General features: G+C 34.6%; 1 protein-coding gene across 1 annotated transcript; it reads left to right on the top strand.

Annotated features, from left to right (window-relative positions):
• The first annotated feature begins 6,857 nt into the window (after positions 1–6,857).
• On the top strand, positions 6,858–22,484 carry LOC109071553 (prolyl endopeptidase-like). The gene is made up of 15 exons (XM_042745078.1): positions 6,858–7,041; positions 7,423–7,497; positions 9,751–9,884; positions 10,077–10,207; positions 11,842–12,051; positions 12,254–12,375; positions 12,590–12,695; positions 13,281–13,472; positions 14,456–14,653; positions 14,824–14,927; positions 15,966–16,102; positions 16,224–16,318; positions 18,136–18,267; positions 20,821–20,977; positions 21,916–22,484. The coding sequence occupies exons 1-15, from the start codon at positions 7,000–7,002 to the stop codon at positions 22,208–22,210; spliced, it is 2,130 nt and encodes a 709-aa protein (XP_042601012.1). The 5' UTR covers positions 6,858–6,999; the 3' UTR covers positions 22,211–22,484.
• The last annotated feature ends 1,332 nt before the right edge of the window (positions 22,485–23,816 follow it).

Here is a 23,816-nt window from a genome sequence, read left to right as displayed (position 1 = left end):
CAGTTCAAAGTTCCCGTACCCAAGGCCAGTAATAGAAAGCTATACGACACTGATTTTAGAAATGCTTCCCTTTTTCTGATTCGATTTGGGTCACCCAGTTGCCTTTTAATCTAATTTCATTTGCCATTTTCAACTTCTGCAAACAACAACAACAGTGTTTGTTATTCTATATCAGCATTTTTAGGCATTGCAATTACTGAAGCACTGAAAGAAAGATGGGGAGGATGAATGTAAGATGATTAAGTGGCAATAACTACATTGATCGTCAAGTTCCAAGGATTATAGAGCGGCATTATTGCATGCGCCATCTGCTCATGTGATCATCAGTGTGTAACTGAAGAGTACTTATGTAAATAACATACGGATGTAAACAGATCGGAAATACTGAAAAGAGTCAAGCTTTGATTTGATAAGACCTTAAAAAAGAAGTGTCTTTAAAATAACTTTTCTAGAAGTGAAGATCATAAATATGTTTATATACATTTCCCCCATTGTTCTCTCAATCACTTATGGTCTTTTTAACCCTCTCACCACCAACCCCGCACTGTTGGACAGTCCCATTCTATCTATAAGCTGATTGGCTTACACAGCATAAGATTGCCAGGATACGGTTCTGTTTAGCTCATTATCTATGTGCATGGCATTATGGGAGATGTGTCTGTCTGAAGTCTTTCATAATGGTCCATCTGCTAGCCTAGTCCACTTTCTAGTCATCCTCTCACCTGTCTAGACACAAACAGCAAAATAAAAAAAATGGATTTCTTTCTTCCTACTTTAATTTTCTTCATTTAAAGACCAAAATGCTCAACAGATAAATATTTATGTAATATATATATATAATATATATGTAAATGCATGTGTATTTAAATAAAAATACTGATAAAAATGTATATATTTAGATAAATATTTATAAATACATAAAATATAAATAGAATAAAATTTAGAAAAAAAACTATTTAAATAAATATACAATTTGTATTATAATTTAAATAAATAAATATATTTAGATACATAAATAACTCGAATGAAATATATAATTTATAAACTTGTCTTGATCTGTCCCCATTCAATTCCCCTGACTCTACTAATCATAAGATGAAGATAAAATCACCAACAAAATAAATAACATATAAATATTAAAATAAATAAACACACAATTATTTATTGAAAAAAAAAAAGATTAAAATAAATGTATATGTAATAATAAAAATAATAAATAATTTCAATACAATTTAAAACCTCTCCATGAACAATATTCAGTAAGAACATTACTTTTGGTTTCCTCTTACTACCTCTGAGCTTTAAAATAAGTGAACCAATTTCTCAAAATGCTTCTGTCATACATTTCATGAATGAGATCCTCAAACCATGTTTTATAGAAACGAAAGTTTAAATGTGAAATTGAATTAAATAACTTCAGTATGTGACGGAATTCGGCTTGGTCAATGATGAGGTCACTCCTTTACTCTCTCTTCCTCATGTGCCTTAACAGCTCACAATTAGCAGATGAGAAACCCTTCGAGTTAAGATGCTCTTCCCTCTTCCCAATATGCCGTCTCCCACTGGACGCCTTTCCCAGTCACTGAGATTAGGTGGATTAAATGTCTGAAACTCAAAACCGATTTTTCTTCTTTTCTCTGACTCAATGAATTAGCCCGTCTTAGCGGTTGCAACGTTCAACAACAACAACAAACATTGCGCTGTGCACTCCTTAAGTTTATATCGAATAGGTTTAGTCTGCATGTTTTGGTGGTTTACTTTATAAAGCCTTAAACAGATTTCACACTGAAACACACTCACCCACTCTTTTAGCTACAATGATAGCAAGGCTGTCAAGAACGTGTGAGAACAGAGTTTAGAGCGCCAGACAAAGAACTTCATTCAATGATTTTCGTTATCTTTCACGATAACTTTCCTGACTAATAGCCTAAACATACTGAAAGTGCTGAGTTGTTGACTGTAGGTGTGTGGATTGACAGAGTGATTTATTATTATGTGGGAGTGGTGAACTATTATAGAACACATGACTGGTCTGAGTCATTATCAGAATGCATGACATGCTTTCCACTGTTTCTTAAAGTGATAGATGACTTCACTTCCTGTTAGGTGAAAGGTAGAAGCAACATTATAAGATAACAGATAGGCTTATAAGGCAAGCGCTTCAAATTACCTACTTTGACCAGGTTTTAAGGCAGCACTGCACGTATCGTTGTGGAGAAGAAAGCTCAGTGCAAAAATAAATCCAAGATTGCAGACAAAAGTGAAGTTGATTATAAATAATTAATCAGTAGGTACAGTTGTATTACATATTATTATTATATAGTTGTAGAGTGTTAGGATGCTGTTTTACGCTGTGGTCACATTTACAATTGTTCAGTGAATTTTGCGAGTAAAATGCAATTATTTCAGTAGGAATCCACAGGAAACTGGAATCTTGTGCAAGTGACCCCTGTGTGAGCTGTGCTTCATATAGGCTATCAATTCACTATTGACTTTTTTTTTTTTTTTGGAAATGTTTCTATGTGTTTGTAAACCTCAGAGTATCATGACCAGATGTATGTCTGTTAGTAAGGAACGCTGTTTTGGGTGACACATTACTTCCTGGGCTGCCCAGAAAGAATGAAGGCCATAAAGGGGAAACCACAGAATTGTTTTGCCTCGCAGCAACATCAGATGAGAGAAACTGTCCAGACTGAGACATGCTAGGAAATGTATGCAAAATATTTCTGTCAATACTAAACAATGCAAATACAGGAAGTCTTAACTCAAACAAAGTGCTCTTTTATTCAATTTTAATATTAAGAAAGTTTACAATTTAATATTAAGAAATATACTTCAATTTGACTTGAAATGGAAATGTATCCCACTTTCTAAATGCATACACTTGATCTTATTGTGAATAATAAAAACACGTAATGAACACGTGATTTTTAATCAAAACTCAATCTTCTGACAGATGACTTCTCGCCGATGACTTCCCCACTTATTTAATAAAAATAAATCCCGCCCCTTCTTACAATCAACATTCAGATGTGCCTCCATTCAATCGTCAACCGATCGACAAAAGCAAGCCTTCACTCTATTTTTTTCTTTTCCTTTTTGATAAACCATTTCACTCGGATGTGTGTTACATAACGGAAGAAACGATCTGTCACTACTTCTGTTATTACGACTTTAAAGACACCGGCTTTACTGGCTTTGTTTCTGTCTAGATACATTGTATCCAAAAAGTCTTAATCAATAAATAGATTGTTTTATTGAAATGGGTTGTTTTTTTCCCCTCTTATAGGAAGCCACTCCCTCCATTAGAGGAACACACCTGTTGCCTATTGTATATGTTCTCTTAAAATACTCTTTTTGGCTGAGAAACAATTAATGCCTGATGAAGGCCTTGATCTTGTCCAAAGCATTATTGTTTTTTTTAAAAAAAGTTTATGTTTGTAGAGTGAGTGTTACCATATGTTCTAGGATCTGAAATGTACTACAAAAATAAGAAATGCATTTCAATAAGATCTTTAGTAAACTTAAAAATAGTAGCAGACACTGACACTAAGAACTCAACCAAAGCATCTGTGGGTGCAATGGTTAAGTTGTACTGAATGTCCTAAGGGCCCTCCTTGGCCTTACTTTGGCCTGTAATATAGCTAACATATACAACAATAATCCACATGAATCTAACATTATTCTGTGACTACAGAGTAAACAAATTCTGTATCAGTGCAGCAAGTTACTTGACATTCTACAGTTAGGCTAATGATCTCCTTGTGTTTGTCCTAATCTTGCCCTTTTTCGATAAAGAATTGCCTAACAGTCTAGTTCAGAATTATCGTCTATAATATTAACATATGGTAGTGGTCACGCATGGATGAATATTACTACCTTGTCTGTGTATGAGAAATACGAGTATATTGTGCAATTCCTGTATTCAGTTGTTGATGAGTTCCAGACAAGTTATGTAAGAGCGAGCACAGGTTGACACGGAAACCATTGATCTACCGTAGGTTACTCAGTTTGGGACTCTCCAGGATTGGTTTCAACCCAAAAAGATGTTTGGAGAGCAACAGAGTTCGTGATACATGTTCGTGTTTCAGATCTCACTCCCTGTCTAGTGCCATCAGATTCTTCCCATAATGAAGTGACAAAATCAATCCTGCTTCACCCACTCGTCTCAGAATCGAGCTTCCCATCAGTGCAGCTATATGGGTAGCACGGGATTCCCCCCTGAATCATATTCCTTTGCAAGCAGAGTGTTCTTTTCTTTGTCTCTGACACTTTGACCCTCAGCTGCCATATGATTTTAGGCCAGAAGATTGGTTACAGCTTGTCTTATTGTTTGCCTTTTGCTGTTTTGCAACAGGTTACCTAGAAGTCAAGGCAGTTAACCCCTTAAAGGAATAATTTGGGGTTCTAAGTTCAACCAACAGAAGCTGTTGTATAATATTTTCTTTTTTAAGAAAAGTAGAGACTAGATTAAAAATGTATTTGTGCCAGCCAACATATGCCACATATGTTAATTTTACACTAAACTTGGAATTTTCCATCTTTTCTGCTTTCATGTTGTTACATCTTTACAGATATTACTCTCTTAAAGATGCACTAATAAAAATCCAACTGCTAAAACAATCTAAGGATAATATTTATTCAATGGCTAAAGCAGAATGAAATTTTTATGATAGGAAATGTGTCAAAACAAGCCTATAAAAAAACACCGGAACCACCTCGGGGGATGTGATTATTTGAGGGTTTGTGTGTGTCATTAAAGGTCTTGTCATAGAGGGATATAAATGGAGAACAGTGACAGCTTTCACACCGCAGGCATGTAAAGTGCGACTTAAGTCCACATAAACACGCACAAAGTGTAGGATACCTTTTACACACCTGCTGACAAACATCACCTGCCTTGTAATTAAGTGCCGGACAAAACATTTTCTCGCTTTCTTTCATGCCTTGCGCTTTCCACACTCTATTTTGTGACGAGACAGGCTGTCTGTCAGCATATGCCTGTTTTGACTGAGCTAAACCTGTATTACTGCCGGGAACTCAAATGCGTGTCAACAAAGCTCTATGAACAAATGCACAGAATAGGCTGGGTGTGAGGTTTTTGTGCACATCAAAATGGTAACATAATGATATACAAATGATTGCTTTTGTACAAGTAAAAATAGTAGATCATCTTCACAATCCCTGGTGACATTAAAGTTAAAAAGCCAGTGATCAAAATTTCTATGCTTATTTCCAGACTTAAAATACCCTTTTGTTTTTATTCAGTCAATAAGACCACTACACAATGAATAAAGATCACTAAATCATTCCTATTTCCACTGAAATTCAAAGGTGTGATCATTAATGTTTTGTTTATGTTGCACGCCATTCCGAAAATGCACCATTGGCTGTCAGCCTTGATTAATTTATTCCACAAACAAAAGTCTCCAATAACAGTGGTGTTATAATAATAAAGTTCTTAGTATTGTGATCCAGCACTGATACTGTTCACTCTTAAAAAAATAAACGTTCTTTATGGGAATATGTGGTTCGATTACGAACCTTTAACATCCATAAAACTTTTCAAATGCACAAAAGGTTCCTCAGGTTATTAAAATGTTCTAATGTTCTTCAAAGAAAGTTATGGTCCTGTGATTAATTGTTTACTGAAAAGCTCTTTTGAGAACCAAAAATGGTTCTTAATTAATAACAGGATTAAGAACCACTGTTGTATGGCATAACTGAAAAAAAAAAAAAAAAAAAAAAAAAAAAGAGTTAACTAAAATGGGTAAAAATTAAAGCTGAAATAAAATAAATAGGATTATTAAAAAAAAAAAAAAAAACTTTAACTTTACCTTGGAAATTAACTGAAATAAAATAAGCTTCAGTTGAAATACTAAAATTACTACAATTAAAATAAAAATAAATGAAAGCTAAAAATAATAAAAAAAGCAAAGTACAAATAAAATTACTAAAACTTAAACTGAAATTAAAATGGAAACTAAAATATAAAATTAAATGTTATATATAGAAATAAATAATATAAGACAATACAGGGCCATCCATAAGGTACTGTATATATAAATAATACTACAATATCATAGTTCGTTGCAGATTTTGAGAGAGCATTATATTATATCACATCATAATATACAAATGATGTGAAAACCTAATTGCTTGAATTAAAAATTAACAGAAAATTTTAACAACATTTATTCAAAATATTTAAACACTTGCGTTGGAAAACTTATTTGCTTAAATTAAATTTGATCATTATTTAGCACAATTTTTATTCAAAATTTAGTAAAATAAAATAACTAAATATGCAATAAAATGAAATCTATTTGACAAATAAATTCTGGAAACGTTTGCTCAAAATTCACTCGGAAATATTTGAAAATTCAAAATGTGCATTACGTATTGCTAATGATCTCTGTACACATTGGAACTGACACAATTTGGCAAAGTGAGGCTGCTGCCTCCATAAAGTGACCCACTTTATGTTAGATAAAAGACTACTGAAATGACTGCAATGACATGTACTGTACATAATTTTATTATGTCCTTTTTTTTTTTTTTTTTACTTTTTATACTGCTAATTTCTTTATGTAAGAAAGTTTTTAATCAGTTATGAGGACGCCTTCAAGAACACTGAGAAAAAAATCCTACTAAAACATAAGACATCACAGCAAAACACAGACTGTAGTGAACTGTTTGAGATTTTAACTCTGCCCACTTTGGGTTGACCAATCCAGTGTGAAATCATTTCCTGCCTGAAGATCTGCCTTGTTGTGTAATCAGGAAAGTGAGAGAGAGAGAGAGAGAGAGAGAGAGACAGAGAGAGAGGGAGAGAGAGAGAGAGAGAGAGAGAGAGAGAGAGAGAGAGAGAGAAACAGAAAGCCGTTTTTGATTTCACTTTCACTTTTCAGAGCTGACTCACCCGGGCGTGAAACATACGGACAAACACACAAAAATATACACAGAATTACAAAAAAACCCTATCAAAACACGCCCAGCATGGCTTTCACATACCCTGAAGCACGGAGGGACGACAGTAAGGTCAGTGGTACTTTTACTTGGGGTTTTGCACATCTAGTCTTTCATTCATTCGCATGCTCTTCCTGTTTTTCTAAGACACATGAAATGCACAAACAAATAGCGTGGACACAAAAGACTGACTGGAACACAGGAGTGAGCTTTTGCCATGTGTCATGAGAGTGGAGGGGTTTAGGGGTGTTTGTGTTGATATCTAGTGGTTACGTGTCAGAAGTTGCATATGGTACAGTAGCTGATTGCATTATGGTTTCCTTGCAGCGTGGGTTTGCCTCAAGGCCTGGTTTAACAGATACGCAACTGCCTGGAAACCGAATGTGTCTTGTTTCTATTTTCTCCCTGTGCAGACATGCCTGCTGCTCCTAACTTTGGTGTTTTGTTTCAAAGGTGGATGATTATCATGGAGTAAAGATCCCAGACCCATACCACTGGCTGGAGGACCCTGACAGTGAGGAGTCTAAGGTGACCCACACACGTGACCCCCTTTTATATCATGAAGGAACTTTTTTTTTTTTTTTTTTTTAGCATTGATGGGCTTTTCATCATTACAGGGATAGGATAGCAGAGGAGTGACAGAAAATTATGGGGAAACGGGGGATGGGGGGGGGGGCTGTTTTTGGGAAATAACCAGAGATGATTTAAACTTGGGTTGACCTCAAAATATTGGAAAATGTGCACTTCTCACCATGCAACCGCTCAATGGCTTCTGTTCCACTTTGACTAAAATGACTACTCATTAACCCTACCATAACAGATAACTTTTAGCATTTTTTCTTATGAAACAGGATGATGACTGATTTTACGTACGTGAAATAAGACTTGAGTCCTATTAGGATGGTAATTGTTTCTCATGGGGACATCTGTATTTGACCTGGCTGCTTGTTTGGCTAGTAAAATAATTAGCTGTGGAAGCCCTGTATATAATTCATATTTTTTAAATTATTGCATACCAAAATAATGGCCCATTTCAAAAGTTTATATGATTTTGTTTTGTATTTTTTTCTTCTTCTTAACAGCTCTCGCTCACTGTAGTGGAGAGGTGATGTTACAATATTTTTGTTAACAATTTCCAGCATTTCATTAATAAAAATGTCCATATTAAAAAGGCGTGCACATTATCACAAAGCGCAACAGTTACCATATGGTGCTTTGCAGTGTTTAAAAAAATTCAGGCGATAATTATATTAACACATGACATTACCTTGGTATATATTTAAAAAAAAAAAAAAAACACTAGGAATTTTACACGGATGGAGGGAGAAAACACCAACATTCTGTAGTCAGGCAGCAATAAAATCACCAACTAGCCCCTGTAAATATTACATATACCTTACGTCTCCATGAGAAACAATTACCGTTCCAATAGTAGTTTAGTCACTTTATGAAGCTGGTTGATCACTGTTGCACTGTTGGCAACTGGTCAACAAAACTTCATTTAAAGATGGCCAAAATGGTTACTCTGTCACTTTAAAGGTGCACACAGTTTTTTCTCTAGTAGAAGTTTAAAAAAAAAAAAATTAATTCTGCATAAATCAAGTGTTCCCCTCATGGGCGCTGCAAGGTTGACATCCCATGACTAGCTCATGCAACTGATTACTAATGACACATTTTCCAGCATAAACCACCAACAATCCACCAAAAAAAAGAAAGTCCATTGTGGATGTGTATTATAATACAGAGAAAAACAGCCAGGTTTGTATACTACTTTCGTGCATCCAGGCCAACAGTTGTCAATATAGAGTCCAACAACACTGGTACTACTGTATTGTATTAGGACAAATAAGACAAAGCTAAACGTAAGCAAAAATGTATTTCGCATATTCCCACAGCACCAATTTATAATATACTTAATTATTCAATGCTGTTAATAAGATGAGAGTCAATCCCAAATCAGATTTTTCTCAATACACAATACACTCGATATACAAATTCTATGATAGAAATGCAAATCACATACAAATCGTCCACAATCTCAGACCAACATTAATGTTACGGATATATTCCTTTTCTAAGTCCACTTTAAATCAAGGTTGCAATGAAAATGCTGTTAGGACTGAACCAATTAGTTTAACAACCATTTAATACTAGAACTAAATTCTATATAATTTTTTGGTTCACCAGCATATTTGCATTACAATAAATTACAGCAGGGATTTTCCAAACTGGAGTTCCCAAACTCCAGTGGTTCACAGGTAAATGAAAAGCTAATAATTAATAAAAAATAAAAATGTAAAATTAATATAAATAAATAATAAAACTATTCAACACACCTGCTAAAACAATATTTAATAAAAAACTAATATATGTTTTGGCAATGTGATGATTAACTGACATTAGAAAACTATGAACATGCAAATGTTTTGTTATCTCAAGGGGACTTTTAAATAAACAAAGGGGTTTGTCTGACAATGAAAGTCCTTGCAAAATCCTTTCAATGCGGTTCTGATGTCACACTGACATCATTTAACAGGCTGACTGACAAGACAGTTACAAGCTTTCATGCACTAAAATGTCTTTCTCTTTCTTATCAGAAAAGGTAAACACTACATACCACCATTTACGCTGTATTTTTAGGCTTACCCTGTTTTGTTTCCTGGGCTCCACCCATGGCCCACATTACCGGAACAAAGAAATGTGTAGAAAAATTTACATATAAACAAGTTCTCTGTGTGCACACTACGACTATTTTAACAGTGTCCCTCACCCGCCCTACAGATGTTTGTTGAAGAGCAGAATAAGTTGACCATGCCATTCCTGGAGCAGTGTGCGGTCAAAGAGCAGTTTCACCAGCGCCTCACAGAGCTCTACAACTACCCCAAATACAGCTGTCCTTATAAAAGAGGAAAGAGGTAGAGAACAGACCAACAGACAGCACCAAACACAACCCAGGCCCACCACACAGGACACAAACTTTTCACACTAGCAAGCACTTTTCACATTAAAAATAAATAAGAACATAAAATGTCACCTTGTGTAATGCATATACCATCATATACTTAAATAACTGAAATTAAATACATTTAATCATCATTCTATTTTAGATATTTCTATTTCCATAACGAGGGTCTGCAGAATCAGGATGTGCTCTATGTGCAGGACTCTTTAAACAGTCCCGCGTCTGTGTTCTTTGACCCAAACACGCTCTCAGAGGACGGAACTGTGGCTCTCAAAAGTAAGTTTGACTGATTGGTTGATTCATAATATATTTACACACACCTGTAATGCATTTACTGTAAACCAACATCCTAGTTTTTCCTTTTCACTCTCTCCTGGCATCTTCTCCTTTATCCTTTCTTTGCATGTCCTGACATGTTTTATTCCTGTTTAAAAAGATATAAGATATCCATAGACAGACCACAAAAAAAGATAAACATAAATTTGGGGATTAATGATAATAAATGAGTGCATAATAACAACACAATTATAACTACTTAAAATTAAAGAATGTTAGAACATTATCAAATGAAATACTTTTAAAACATTATATACTGTACTAATGGATTCTATACATAAAAATTAATTACTGTAGATGAGTACATTAAAACCATTTCTATAAATACATGAATACATTAATCTATAAATACATATAATATGAAATGCATGAGAAAACAATGATACTAATTAAAATGAAATTGAAAATACTATGTTTTAAAACTTTAAACAGTATGCGTTATATATAAAAGTGGTAAATATCTGTGGTAAGACTTTAGGGCTTTCTATTTCTGGAGCTCTTGAGATGCAATGAAGTTTAAAAAAATGGAAACACACACAGACACATTTTGGTATATGAAGTTTACGGGGACTCTCCATAGGCATAATGGTTTTTATACTGTACAAACTGTATATTATACTGTACAAAATGTATTTTCTCTCCCCTAGCCCTAAACCTACCTATCATAGAAAAAACTTGCATTTTTAGATTTAAAAAATCAAAATCCATGCTCCTGTTGTAATACCTATGTCATTATACACATTTGTGCCCTCATAAACCATATAAACCTGCCTAACTGTATATTAAGTGTCTAATTTTACAGTAGTTTTCTGGCTACGTAGGCTGTTCTCTGCAAATATTTTTAAACAAGATTATTTGCATACAGACAGTTATAATAGTTTATTGATGTCTTTGTTGAACAGGTTTGGAGATAAGCTTTAGCCCTGAGGGTCTGTGTGTCCTTCTGTGAAATACACAGCTGGAATTTTTAAGTTATGCATATACGCATTGCTTAAAGGCAGATTCATATATGACTCATTTTACGGAACTGCACATTCACATAGCCCTCCCAACACTGCATGTTTTCCATGTCACCTTAATCAAACACACCGGATTCAAATCATCAGCTCATTAGTAGAAACTCCAAGACCTGAATTGGGTGTGTCAGACAAAGGAGAGATGCAAAATGTGCAATGTTGGGGAGCCTCCAGGAACGTGGTTGGGAACCACTGACATAGGTGACAATTTGTTTTCCTTTAATCATTTCCTGTAAATCTTATGTTGATAAACTTTTGATAGCTGAGGAATACCCACGGCTTTTTATTACTGTAAACCCAACAGCACATTTGCCAAGAATCCTTTACATCACTATATTTTAAAGCTTTGTCTTTCTTCATTTTTTGTCTTTCTCACTTTTTTTTTTACACACCCTCTATCAAACAGCTCTCTGTTTTGTGTTAATATTTGCAATTTAGAGAACATGAGCTTCAATTGCACCATTGAAGTTGACAATTCTGCACTTAAATTACCAAATTTGGATTTCATCATAGCTTGTTGAACATTTTCATGTCTGTTTTCTTCTACGTGATGTACAGTGGGTCGCCTGTCAGAAGAATGTGAGTATTTTGCATATGGCCTGAGCAGCGCAGGCTCTGACTGGGTGACTGTACACTTCCTGAAGGCTGATGAACTCACCAAACTGCCAGACATTCTAGAGAGAGTGAAGTTCAGTTGCTTGGCTTGGACCCATGATGCCAAAGGCATCTTCTACAACTGCTACCCTCGACAGGACGGCAAAGCTGATGGTATGTGCACATCAATGGCAAATTACACTACTTTCCTTCTTCGCTGACATCACTTAAGCTATTTAGCGATGCAATCATTGCTTTAAGAAATTTGTATTTGGTCTGCTTCCAGTGTGATATAAGCAACCCACCCTGTAAAATAGGTTCAGAATGGCAATTCTTGTTGACTTTCAGTGCTTTACTTGTGTTATGTCCATTCTAGGCACTGAGACCACAACAAACCTAAACCAGAAGCTTTACTACCATGTTATTGGCACAAGCCAATCAGAAGACATCCTGGTGGCAGAATTTCCTGACAACCCAAAATGGCACAGTAGCCTTACTGTAAGAGAACACCAAATTTATACAAAACCCACTTTTTGGGAAGATAAACTTATGCAACTTATTAACTCTTATGATTCACGCAGTGTGATGAAATATTTATAAAGAATTTGACAAAATTACCTAGCCTAAAATTAATTGTTCTCCTTTTTTGTGTGTGGTTCTCTTTTTCTTACACAATCTTCCACCGTTTCTCCTTTTCTCCTCATCTGTCCAGGTCTCTGATGATGGCAGGTATGCAGTGCTGTCCATCACCGAGGGTTGTGAGCCAGTCAACCGTCTGTGGTACTGCGACCTGCAGCAGCTGCCCAATGGCATCACAGGTCAGTCTGTATGTGTGGGATACCTAATAGCAAATTTAAAAAAATAAAATAAAAACAAAACTTAGTTAAAACACATTCAAAGGACCACTATATTATACTAATTATATTATAAATGTATGTAAGATGTTTTTGAAATTAGTCTCTTTCTTGCTCGGCAAGGCTGGACAGTAATATTACCAATAATAAAAACAGTAATAATAATGTGTAATATTATTACAATAAAAAAACTGTTTCTTTTTAAATATATTTTAAAATGTAATTTATTCTTGTGATGCAAAGCTGTATTTTCAGCATCATTACTCCAGTCTTCTGTGTCACATGATCCTTCAGAAATAATTCTAATATACTGATTCAGTGCTTAAGAAACATTTCTTATTATTATCAATCATGAAAACAGTTGTGCTGCCTAATACTGTTGCGTAAGCTATTACACATTTTTTTTTTTTCAAGATTTTTTGACAAATAGAAGTTCATTTATTTGAAATAGAAATGTTTTGTAACAATGCAAGTCTTTACTGTCACTTTAGATCAATTTAATGCATACTTGCTGAATAAAAGCATTCATTTAATAGTAATGTTAATCAGGTTTGCTGCCGTGGGTGAAGCTGGTTGACACATTTGAAGCGCAGTACACATACATCACAAACGAGGGCACACTCTTCACATTACGCACCAATCTGGATGCTCCTCGTTACCGCCTCATCACCATAGACCTGCATAAACCAGAGCAGACACACTGGAAAACCCTCATCCCCCAACACGAGAAGGACGTTCTTGGTAAGAGAACATTATACTCTTCTTTTCAACAAACGAGAAGTTTCTCTGTGGTTTTTCTCTGTGGGTTCTGAAAGCAAAGGAAAAAATAACAACAATCATAAGTATTAATATTGCAATTTTACTGTTCTCATAAATAATAATAAAAATAACAATAAATAATAATTACAATTGTTATTATGATGAAATACTTTACTGATTTGTTTAATTGTATAATTTGATCAAATAATACTACTATTAAGTAATTATTATATTTAATATTTATTATTATATTAATTAATAATAATAACAACAACAATTGCAAATACATGTGTTTTGCCAAAATGTACTGCCTGAATTATTATTATTATTATTTTTTTTTATAAAATAATGCACATACTTAATGGCTGGTAATAAAATATTTATGGCTAGTCAGTCTTCTCAAGTCACAAGCCATTGGCAGGTGTGGCAAAATATTAGCTTGAGACACTGGACACACACCTTAAAGTCTTCATTACAAAACAACAACAAAAGCAAAAATATTTTCACTGTTATTACTCCAGAAAAATATAGTTCAATTCATTAAGCAGGAATTATAATTAATAAATAGTGTACAATTAAAACACATAAAACTACCTTCAATATATAACTGAAACCACCAAACAAAACCACTGCCAGGAAAAACACACATTTGTGTAATTGGACCTTTAGCTCATAGTTCCAGAGACAACTCGCCCTGGTTACCCCTACATTTTTCCCTGTAGAATGTTTCAGTTTAAACGTTTTGGAAATAGAGTTAGCTCATATTTTCTTGGTATTCACAGAAGTCAACATCTGTGGGTGAAACTGTCACAAGCCTACACACACACACACACACACACACACACACACACACACACACACACACACACACACACACACTTCCTCTTCCCCCACACTATCATTAACTCATTTCCAATAAAAACAAAGAGAACTGCAGCCTGATGGTGTTTATATCTTTTCTGCAGGCTTCGTGGAGTGTGTGAACCAGCGCTACCTGCTGGTGAATTATGTGCATGACGTAAAGGACATCTTACAGCTATATGAGCTGCAGTCAGGGAAACTGATCAGAGAACTGCCGCTAGATGTGGGCACTGTAGTCGGCCTCAGCTGCAAGAAGAAGCACCCTGACTTCTTCTACAAGTTCACTTCATTTACTACACCAGGTAAACACACTTAAATCATCAAATCATGCACGGCATTTATGCCAAAATAAACTACATAACCTCAAGTATAAGGACACCCCAGTATGTGCATTTGCTTTGGCAGTAAAAAGGAGATCACATAGATTTCCAGACCATGAAAAGTGTTTTACTCTTCACATCTAATCACTCAGGCATAATCTACCACTGTGACCTGAGTCAACCCGACCCAGAGCCCACGATCTTCAGGCAGGTGGAAGTAAAGGGCATCAACCCGAGTGACTACCAGACAACTCAGGTCAGGCTGCAGTCTGTCCTGAAATAACTCATGAATCACAGGCCACAGGAACTTTCAGTATTACAAATATATAATCTGTACACTACTGATCAAAGATTTGGAATAATTAAATTTTTTAATGCTGTTGAAAAGAAGTCTCTTATACTTCAATACTCCAGTCCTCAGTGTCACATGATCCTTCAGAAATCGTTTTAATATGCTGATGTGGTGCTTAAAAAAATATATTTTTTTTTATTTATTTATTTTTAAATGTATTATCAGTGTTGAAAACAGTTTTACCTTGCTTAATATTTTTGTGGAAATTTTCAAAATCAAAGAATCCTGAAAAAAGTGTTTCCACAAAAATATTAAGATGTTTTCAATATGGATGGTAATAAGAATAGTAATGATTGCTGAAAATTAAATGACATTTTAAAGATATATGTGACCCCTGACCACAAAACCAGTCTTAAGTCGCTGGGGTATATTTGTAGCAATAGCCAAAAAAACATTGCATGGGTCAAAATGATAGATATTTCTTTTATGCCAAAAATCATTAGGATATTAAGTAAAGATCATGTTCCATAAAGATATTTTGTAAATTTCCTACCATAAATATATCAAAACTGAATTTTGTTTAGTAATATGTATTGCTAAGAATTCATTTGGACAACTTCAAAGGCGATTTTCTCAGTATTTTGATTTTTTTTGCACCCTCAGATTCCAGATTTTCAAATAGTTGTATCTCAGCCAAATATTGTCAGATCTTAATTAACCATACATCAATGAAAAGCTTTTTTATTCAGCCTTCAGATGTACAAGTCTCAATTTTAAAAAATTGACACTTAAGACTGGTTTTGTGGTCCAGGCTCACATATTCAAATAGAAAATAGAATTCTTTTTCACAATTTCACAATATTAAAGTTTTGACTGAACTCTTAATCAAATGTATGCAGTCACGGTGAGAATAAGACACTTATTTCAAATATTGTTTAAAAAAAATTAATTATTCCAAACTTTTGACTGTAATAATACACCTTAAGTGTTTGTGCATAACAGGTGTTTTACCCCAGTAAAGATGGCACCAAGATCCCAATGTTCCTGGTACATGCACGTGGCATAGAAAGAGACGGCTCTCATCCAATCTTTCTGTATGGTTATGGAGGCTTTGAGAACTCAATTCAGCCATATTTCAAGTTAGTATAAAGCTCTCTGTTTGTGCTTGACTAAAGACCGCAAATGGAATGGGATGGAAAAGGAAGAGAGTATGTTAAATATGAATATAACTATTAACCATTTGTTTCTCGGTATGTGCAGTACTGCATACCTGCTCTTTATTAGACACCTGGGTGGGATCCTGGCTGTAGCTAACATCAGAGGAGGAGGAGAGTACGGCCAAACTTGGCACAAAGGTACCCTCACTTCATTCAGGCTCAGATGTGTGTCCTTTTGAAAGATAAATGAAGAATGAATGAATAGAAAGTGAATTCAGAGCAACTCTAATTAGTCATCATTTTCAACACTAGTCCAACTTGAAAATTGTTAAAGAAGGCCTGGTCTGAAACTCGCAGAAGGTTGCTGACTACTTTGCATAAAAGTGAAGTTAATGCCAGTAAAGTATCTGTTTGAGTCACTAGTCTGACGATCACTCGACTATGTGTTCCAAAAGCAGAGTTTCTGTATAGGGCTGAAATAGAAACTAACTGTTTGAAACCAAAATGTGTGAACTATTAAGACTAAAAGTTAATTTAGTTTACCCCTCTTTAATATCCATCCCATCTGTTTTCAACACTAAACTAACACAAATATTTGACAAACTGGCATTCATGTTATGCATTAAAGAAGTGAACACAGTTTAACCCCAGTTTTATTTTTTTTTCCCAGACATGAAAATATACAGATGATGTGTCTTTTGTAACCCTTTGAAAAAATCTATAATAATTTTTTGGGAAAAGTGTGTGAAAAATTATGTTCTCTGGTTGGTTACAGTGGGATAATGTGTATACTGAGTTAACATATGTCTGCAGTCATAAAAATTGTTATAAATCTCAGCTATTTTAAACTGTTTCATGACATTCTAGGGTTACTATCATTCATAAAACCCCTTGTACATCATTGATAGGAATATTGAGATAAAATCACACATTTTACACATTTCAAAATTGTAACTTTATTGTAACATATATCATAAAATTTTTATATTAGGGCTACCAGTATTACAAAATCAACACTGCAACTTATTTGTAACATATTTAGTGCAAAATTTTATCCTTGCTACATTTTAGTGCAGCTTTCACTAACAACTGCAAGTGGATTTAATATGTATACCTAAATTCACTGCTATCCCACCGGTCACTATTGTGACCATCAATATTTTTACTTATTCTATGACAACACTCAACAAAACTTAATAATTGTGAATTCATATATTAATGCTACACACCTTAAAGATAATATGTTAATCTAATAATAATAATAATAATAATAATAATAATTATAATAATGTTTTCTAATTCTTGTATAATTATTGTACTTACAGTGTTTATGAATGAATTATTTTTATTATTAAAACTTACCATGCCACAGGACTATATAACTGAATTGCAACAGAAAGAAAAAAAAAATGTTTTGGTGACCAGTTATAATACCTAGAATTTTTAGCGAGTGGTTATTTTGTATATATTTAGGAAAGGCCTATCATATGCAGCTTTTAATTAAGAAGTTCACATGATAAATGTGGTTATAATAAACGTGGAAATAATAATGACTTAGTTTTAGTCCAAAGATCCAATAAACTTTTTTCTTACATCATTTGTTCCCCCTAAAAATGAAAAACCAAATTGTTACAGTAGTACAGTTAATTAGTACAGTTAACCACATACAAATATGGCAAACCTTTTCTGGTTTAAGGTTTGAGGTAATGCAAGTACTGTACTTTGCAACATATTAAAAATTCTGCAACATACAGTTCACAAAATTCTGTTTACATATTGCCAAATGACTCATGTTACCCCTTACATGAGTAAAGTGTGAATTTTTTTTTGAGAAGTCATATTTCTATGTCTGTATCATACATAAACTCGCAGTATATAGGAGAAATTTTATTAAAACCAAATTACCTAATACCTCTTCCCCCTTGACTTACAGTACAAGTGGCACAGTTTACCCCACTCCCTCTACCATGTGCTGCTTCAAACTGTAAGTTTTTAAGAAAGATTTCTGATTTCAGCTGGCACTCTTGGGAACAAGCAGAACTGCTTTGATGACTTCCAGTGTGCTGCGGAGTACCTGATCCAGGAGGGATACACCACGGCCAGCCGCATCGCCATCAACGGAGCATCCAATGGTGGCCTGCTCGTGGGTGAGTTTCCTCGGTTTCTTGGTGAGCGGTCTGAGGAAGTCAGACAGACATGATCACTTCCAGCTAATGAAGAACACAACCAGTAAGACTCGGCAGTCTTAGCACAGATACGCCTTCGCACATGGTTAAATTAGGGTGGTGCTGTAATGGAAACTTATGGACGTGCAGCTGTGAGGCTCTAATGATGTGCACGATGTGTGCCGTTACTCACAGCTAGCTCATCTGTAGAGTAAACATGACATCGGCATTCACACTCAGAGCTTTCTCACACAAGTCACACACACACCAGCATCTGTGAGAGGTGAAGCAGCACTCGCTCCTCACTAAAAGACTTTTTCACTCTCATTAAACAGCACGTTTAGTAGAAGATGCAGTCGTTAGACGCCCGGGCAGCACTCGCCAGCTGCCAGTGCAAATACAGTTTCAATCTCTGTCTTATTCATAGGAGAGACAGGATTGAGTCAGTTCAGTTATTGAGTATATGCAGGATTGTGCAGAATTCATGTGCGGTTGATCGTAGGAGGCACATGGAATTTGTTTAAACATTTTTACAGATTTTTCGCAGAACTGAACACGTCATTCAAAAGGTTCTACACATTTCCAGCCTGCTGTGTTCATTCAGCAAAGATTAATTAATTTTTGCTTTAAAGTGCAACTGTGAATACTATCTATACCTAAAATGGAGGAAGAAATATTTATGAAATTTGAACAATCATATATTTGTATGTACAATTTGTTTGTATGTACATACAGTCAAACCAGAAATTATTTAAACACCAGATATAATTTTTTATTTATTTTTTACTAGTGGGTGCAGGACACTATAGTTCATAAATGTGACCCTGGACCACAAAACCAGTTTTAAGTCTAAATATATATATATATATATATATATATATATATATATATATATATATATATATATATATATATATATATATATATATATATATATATATATATATATATATTTTTTTTTTAATTAAGATTTATAAATCATCTGAAATCTGAATAAACAAGCTTTCCATTGATGTATGGTTTGTTAGGATATGACAATATTTGGCTGAGATAAAACTATTTGAAAATCTGGAATCTGAGGGTGAAAAAGAAAAAGAAAATACTGAGAAAATCGCCTTTAAAGTTGTCCAAATGAAGTTCTTAGCAATACATATTACTAATCAAAAATTAAGTTTTGATATATTTACAGTAGAAAATTTACAAAATATCTTCATGGAACAAGATCTTTACTTAATATCCTAGTGATTTTCGGCATGAAAGTAAAATCCATCATTTTGACCCATACAATGTATTTTTGGCTATTGCTACAAATATACCTCAGCGACTTAAAGACTGGTTTTGTGGTCCAGGGTCACAAATGTAAGTGAGGATATCAAAATAAAGTGAACTGTGACATATTATACACAAAAATTCTTCATACAGTGGACTAGCAGTAAAATTTGAAATCAAAAAAATTATTCAGACACTTTGACCTGACCATTTTTGCTTAAGTGTTTTTTCTTTAATTGCTAATGTAAACTTTTTACACCTCGGACTGAACAAAATTAAGCTATCAAAGTTATCTGACATTATCAAGATATTTTATTACCAATTTTTTAAACTATAGCGAATAAACTGTGATATGATGTGAGATATATTGAAGGGGTCTGAATAAATTTTGGTTTGACTACATACAAACACACACTAATTCAAGTAAGTATTTAATTCAATATTTAAGAAAATGTTAATAAAATAATAAATATTATGAATAATTATTAATAAGGAATTAAATCTTAAAAAATGATAAATGAACCTGACCCTTTTTCTTAATTTTCACCTCAACATACGCAAAACATAGAAAGATAGATAGAAAGAAAGAAAGAAAAAATGAATAATTAATAATAATAAAAATATGATAAAAATAATAAAAAAATAAGAAGGCAAACTAAAAAAAGAAGTTGGATTTGTTTTCTTACACAGCAGAAAATAATATGTAGAAAAACAAAACAAAAACAACAAAAAAAACTAAACACCTTGCCATTCAGGGCATTCACGAATATCATGGTTGTATTCAGCTCAGCTTACCACATTTGACCATGTTTTTCATTCCGCAATAATATAATAAATTTCCCCCTGAAATTCTGAGCCAAAAAATCTGTATATTCCATCTGCACCTGGTTGTGGGTTACTAGTGAGTGGATGTGTGGGTGTGAGGTAACAATCAGAACAAGATTAAGGTGTGTAGGCGGTGCACCGGTTTGAAAACTTTGGCGGTGAATAAATTACTAAGCATTTAAAAAAAAGCTTTTTTATGCTGAATGTGCGAGCTAGATTAGTATGTCTGTGTTGATCCCTGTGTTTAGTCACAGTGTAGTTACGTGGCCTTTAAGAATGTGAGGTGTGTCAAATCGGGCTGTTCTATCTGAGTAATCCAAAGCATTTTTAGGCCCACTCATTTAAGTACAGGTGTGTGAGTCAGTGCGTCTGGTAAATGTGGACTGTGTTTGGCCATTGTATTCAATGGGAGAAGAGTGATCTGTGTGTTCGTTTTTTCAGCGGCATGTGTAAACCAACGGCCCGAGCTCTTCGGCTGTGCAGTAGCTGAGGTTGGGGTCATGGACATGCTCAAGTTCCACAAATTCACCATCGGTCACGCCTGGACCACTGACTACGGCTGTGCCGATGATCCCGAACAGTTCAAATGGCTCATCAAGTAGGGATTCCTGTTTTCTGAAAGCCCTGAACTACTGGTCAAAGTTTACAATAATTAAGATTATTATTGTTTTTAAGTCTCTTATGCTCACCAAGGCTGCATTTACTTGATCTAATTTTCAGCAGAAATATTATTATTGTGAAATATTATTAACATTTAAAATACATTTTTTTATTACTACTGAAATCTGAATATATAAGCTTTCCATTGATGTATGGTTTGTTAGGATATGACAATATTTGGCTGAGATACAACTATTTGAAAATCTGGAATCTGAGGGTGAAAAAAATCTAAATACTGAGAAAATCACCTTTAAAGTTGTCCAAAAGAAGTTCTTAGCAATACATATTACACACGATCCTTCAGAAATCTCTCTAATATGCTGATTTGGTACTCTATTATTATTAGTGCTTAATGGTTATTATTATTATCATCAATGTTGAAAACAGTCTGTTTTTGCTGCTTAATTTTATGCAAACTGTGATAATGTTTTGTCTGGGTTTCTTTGATGAATAGAAAGTTTAAAGAACAACGTTTAAAATATTAAGCTTTAAAAACTGTTCTCAACATTGATAATAATAAGAAATGGTTCTTTAGCATCAAATCAGCATATTAGAATGATTTCTGAAGGATCATGTGACTTTGAAGACTTAAGTAATGGCTGGTGAAAAAACAGCTTTGCCATCACAGGAATAAAACACATTTTAAAATGTATTCAAATAGAAAACAGTTCTGTAATTGTAACACTATTTCACATATTTCTGTTTTTAGTGTTTCAATTTGATCAAACAAATGCAGCCTAGGTGAAACTTCAAAAACATAAAAATAAATAAATAATAATAATCTTTGACCGCTAGTGTAACAAACAAGTTGCTGTAAATATCATACTACAACATGTCCAAAAAAACAAAATAAAAGTTTGACCTTTTCCTCCACAGGTACTCTCCTCTCCATAACCTTCCTCAGATCCCTCGAGAGGGGACCCCTTACCCAGCGATGCTACTACTGACGGCTGATCACGATGACCGTGTGGTTCCCCTGCACACTCTGAAGTACGTGGCAACTCTCCAGCATGGTGTGGGCCGCAACCCCGGGCAAACCCAGCCGCTGCTGGTCAGAGTTGACACACGCAGTGGACATGGAGCTGGGAAACCCACCGCTAAAGCCATCCTGGAGGACACACACATCTTCTCCTTTGTAGCTCAGACACTGAACCTCAGCTGGAGAGAATGAGAGAGAATGAGAGAGAATGAGAGAGATGCAGTAAACAGAGTTAGCAAGTGAAGGGAAAGAGCACAAATTATCTAGTGATTTCTAAAGATATTTGGCTGTCTTTATGCAGGGACTGAGAGAGGAGAAGGGCATTTGGGGAGTAAGTGAATGGAGATATAAAACATGGAACTGAACTGATTTTTTTGTAGCAACTCGATTTTTACTTTTGTTTAAGCACAGCAATGATCATTAAAGCATGGTTTTTATCAAAATAAACAACTGATTGATTTTCTGATCGATCGATTTATTTTTGAATTACAGCTGTTCGATGTTTTGCAATACATCAAATATACACTAAGGGGCAGTAAAGGACTATAACAGCCCCTCCATTGCACATACAGGCCAGGGTGGACAACACGGAACTGTCCCAGGCCGGCCTCCTTAAGACGGATAACCATTGTTTAAACATTTCCTATAGTGAAACTGCTGTAATCACAACTGTAGTAACAGTTTGTGGCAGAAATCACAAATTAATTTTTATAACCAGTTATCATTATGATTTTGCTTTATTATTTATATGGTTGAAATGCAAAGACCATAAACTATACTTACTGTAGTAAAACCTATGTTAAATTTGTAGTATTCACTACAAATGCCACAAAATGATATATGGTTGTAGTACACCATGGCTTAATGTTGATAATATCATTTGCTATATAAATCTATGATATGATATGCTGCGGTTAAATCGTGGTTACTGACAAAACAACAAAAACAAAACAAGGTTGTACATATTACACCTACATTGGTGTTTCTGTGGTTGTTCTGAAAAGATCACAGACAGATAGTATTTGGTCACTTTCTGGTTGTCAAACGTTAACCTGCGGTTAAACCTGTGTGAACTTGATGGCCAATTACTTCATTTTGACTTAAAATGAGCTTGAGGCCGATCGATTAAAAGTAATTGCAGAAATAGCTCAGTAAAGTGAAGTTATCTCTGACCTCTGTAATTACTGCAGGAAATATCAGTTGAAGCTGTAGTCTGTCATTAGCAGAGCTGACCTGAGATCAGCTCAGATTTGCCCCTCTGGATCCGCTGCTCATAGTGGAAATGTAAAAAAAAAAAAAAAAAAATACTGGAGAGAAAATATAGGGGAATGCAGAAAACACTTACCATTGCATTGTTCATATTGCACATCAACATAATTACAATAGCGATAACGGTGTGTAATTATAAACTGTTCCATAACATAATTACATAGGCTACTAAGTGCGTGTTATTCATTACTAGTGCGCAGTGCTTTTGTAACTACACTGGATACTTGGATACTGTAGATTAAAGCCTGACCTAGTTGGAGACCCGAAATGAGGACATGAAAAGAAATCGAAAATCAAAAGCGGGAACTACTTGTGTTCAACTGTGGTCACAGAAAGTTTAATCTGGGCTTGGCCAAAACCTGAGAATTAATCAGATGAAGCGTGACGGGCTTTCAACAGAGCAGAGAACTTGAACTGTGGACCCCAGACGTGATGATTCAAACAAGAGTCTCGGCAAGCTAAAAGCCGAAGAGTCGAGATTCTTCTCAAGACTTCGAAGCTGAGTAAGCTGTTTTTTCCCCAAGTAGGC

This window comes from Cyprinus carpio, chromosome B19 (genome assembly GCF_018340385.1).
Source record: "Cyprinus carpio isolate SPL01 chromosome B19, ASM1834038v1, whole genome shotgun sequence".
NCBI lineage: Eukaryota > Metazoa > Chordata > Actinopteri > Cypriniformes > Cyprinidae > Cyprinus > Cyprinus carpio.
This window is presented reverse-complemented; position numbering and strand designations above follow the sequence as displayed.

Bases quoted from the DNA above. Each gene is read 5' to 3' on its own strand.
- LOC109071553 (XM_042745078.1), top strand. From the start codon at position 7,000: ATGGCTTTCACATACCCTGAAGCACGGAGGGACGACAGTAAG. The intron at 7,042-7,422 runs GTCAGTGGTACT...TTTGTTTCAAAG, and splicing joins CACGGAGGGACGACAGTAAG to GTGGATGATTATCATGGAGT. The intron at 14,928-15,965 runs GTCAGGCTGCAG...TGTGCATAACAG, and splicing joins GTGACTACCAGACAACTCAG to GTGTTTTACCCCAGTAAAGA.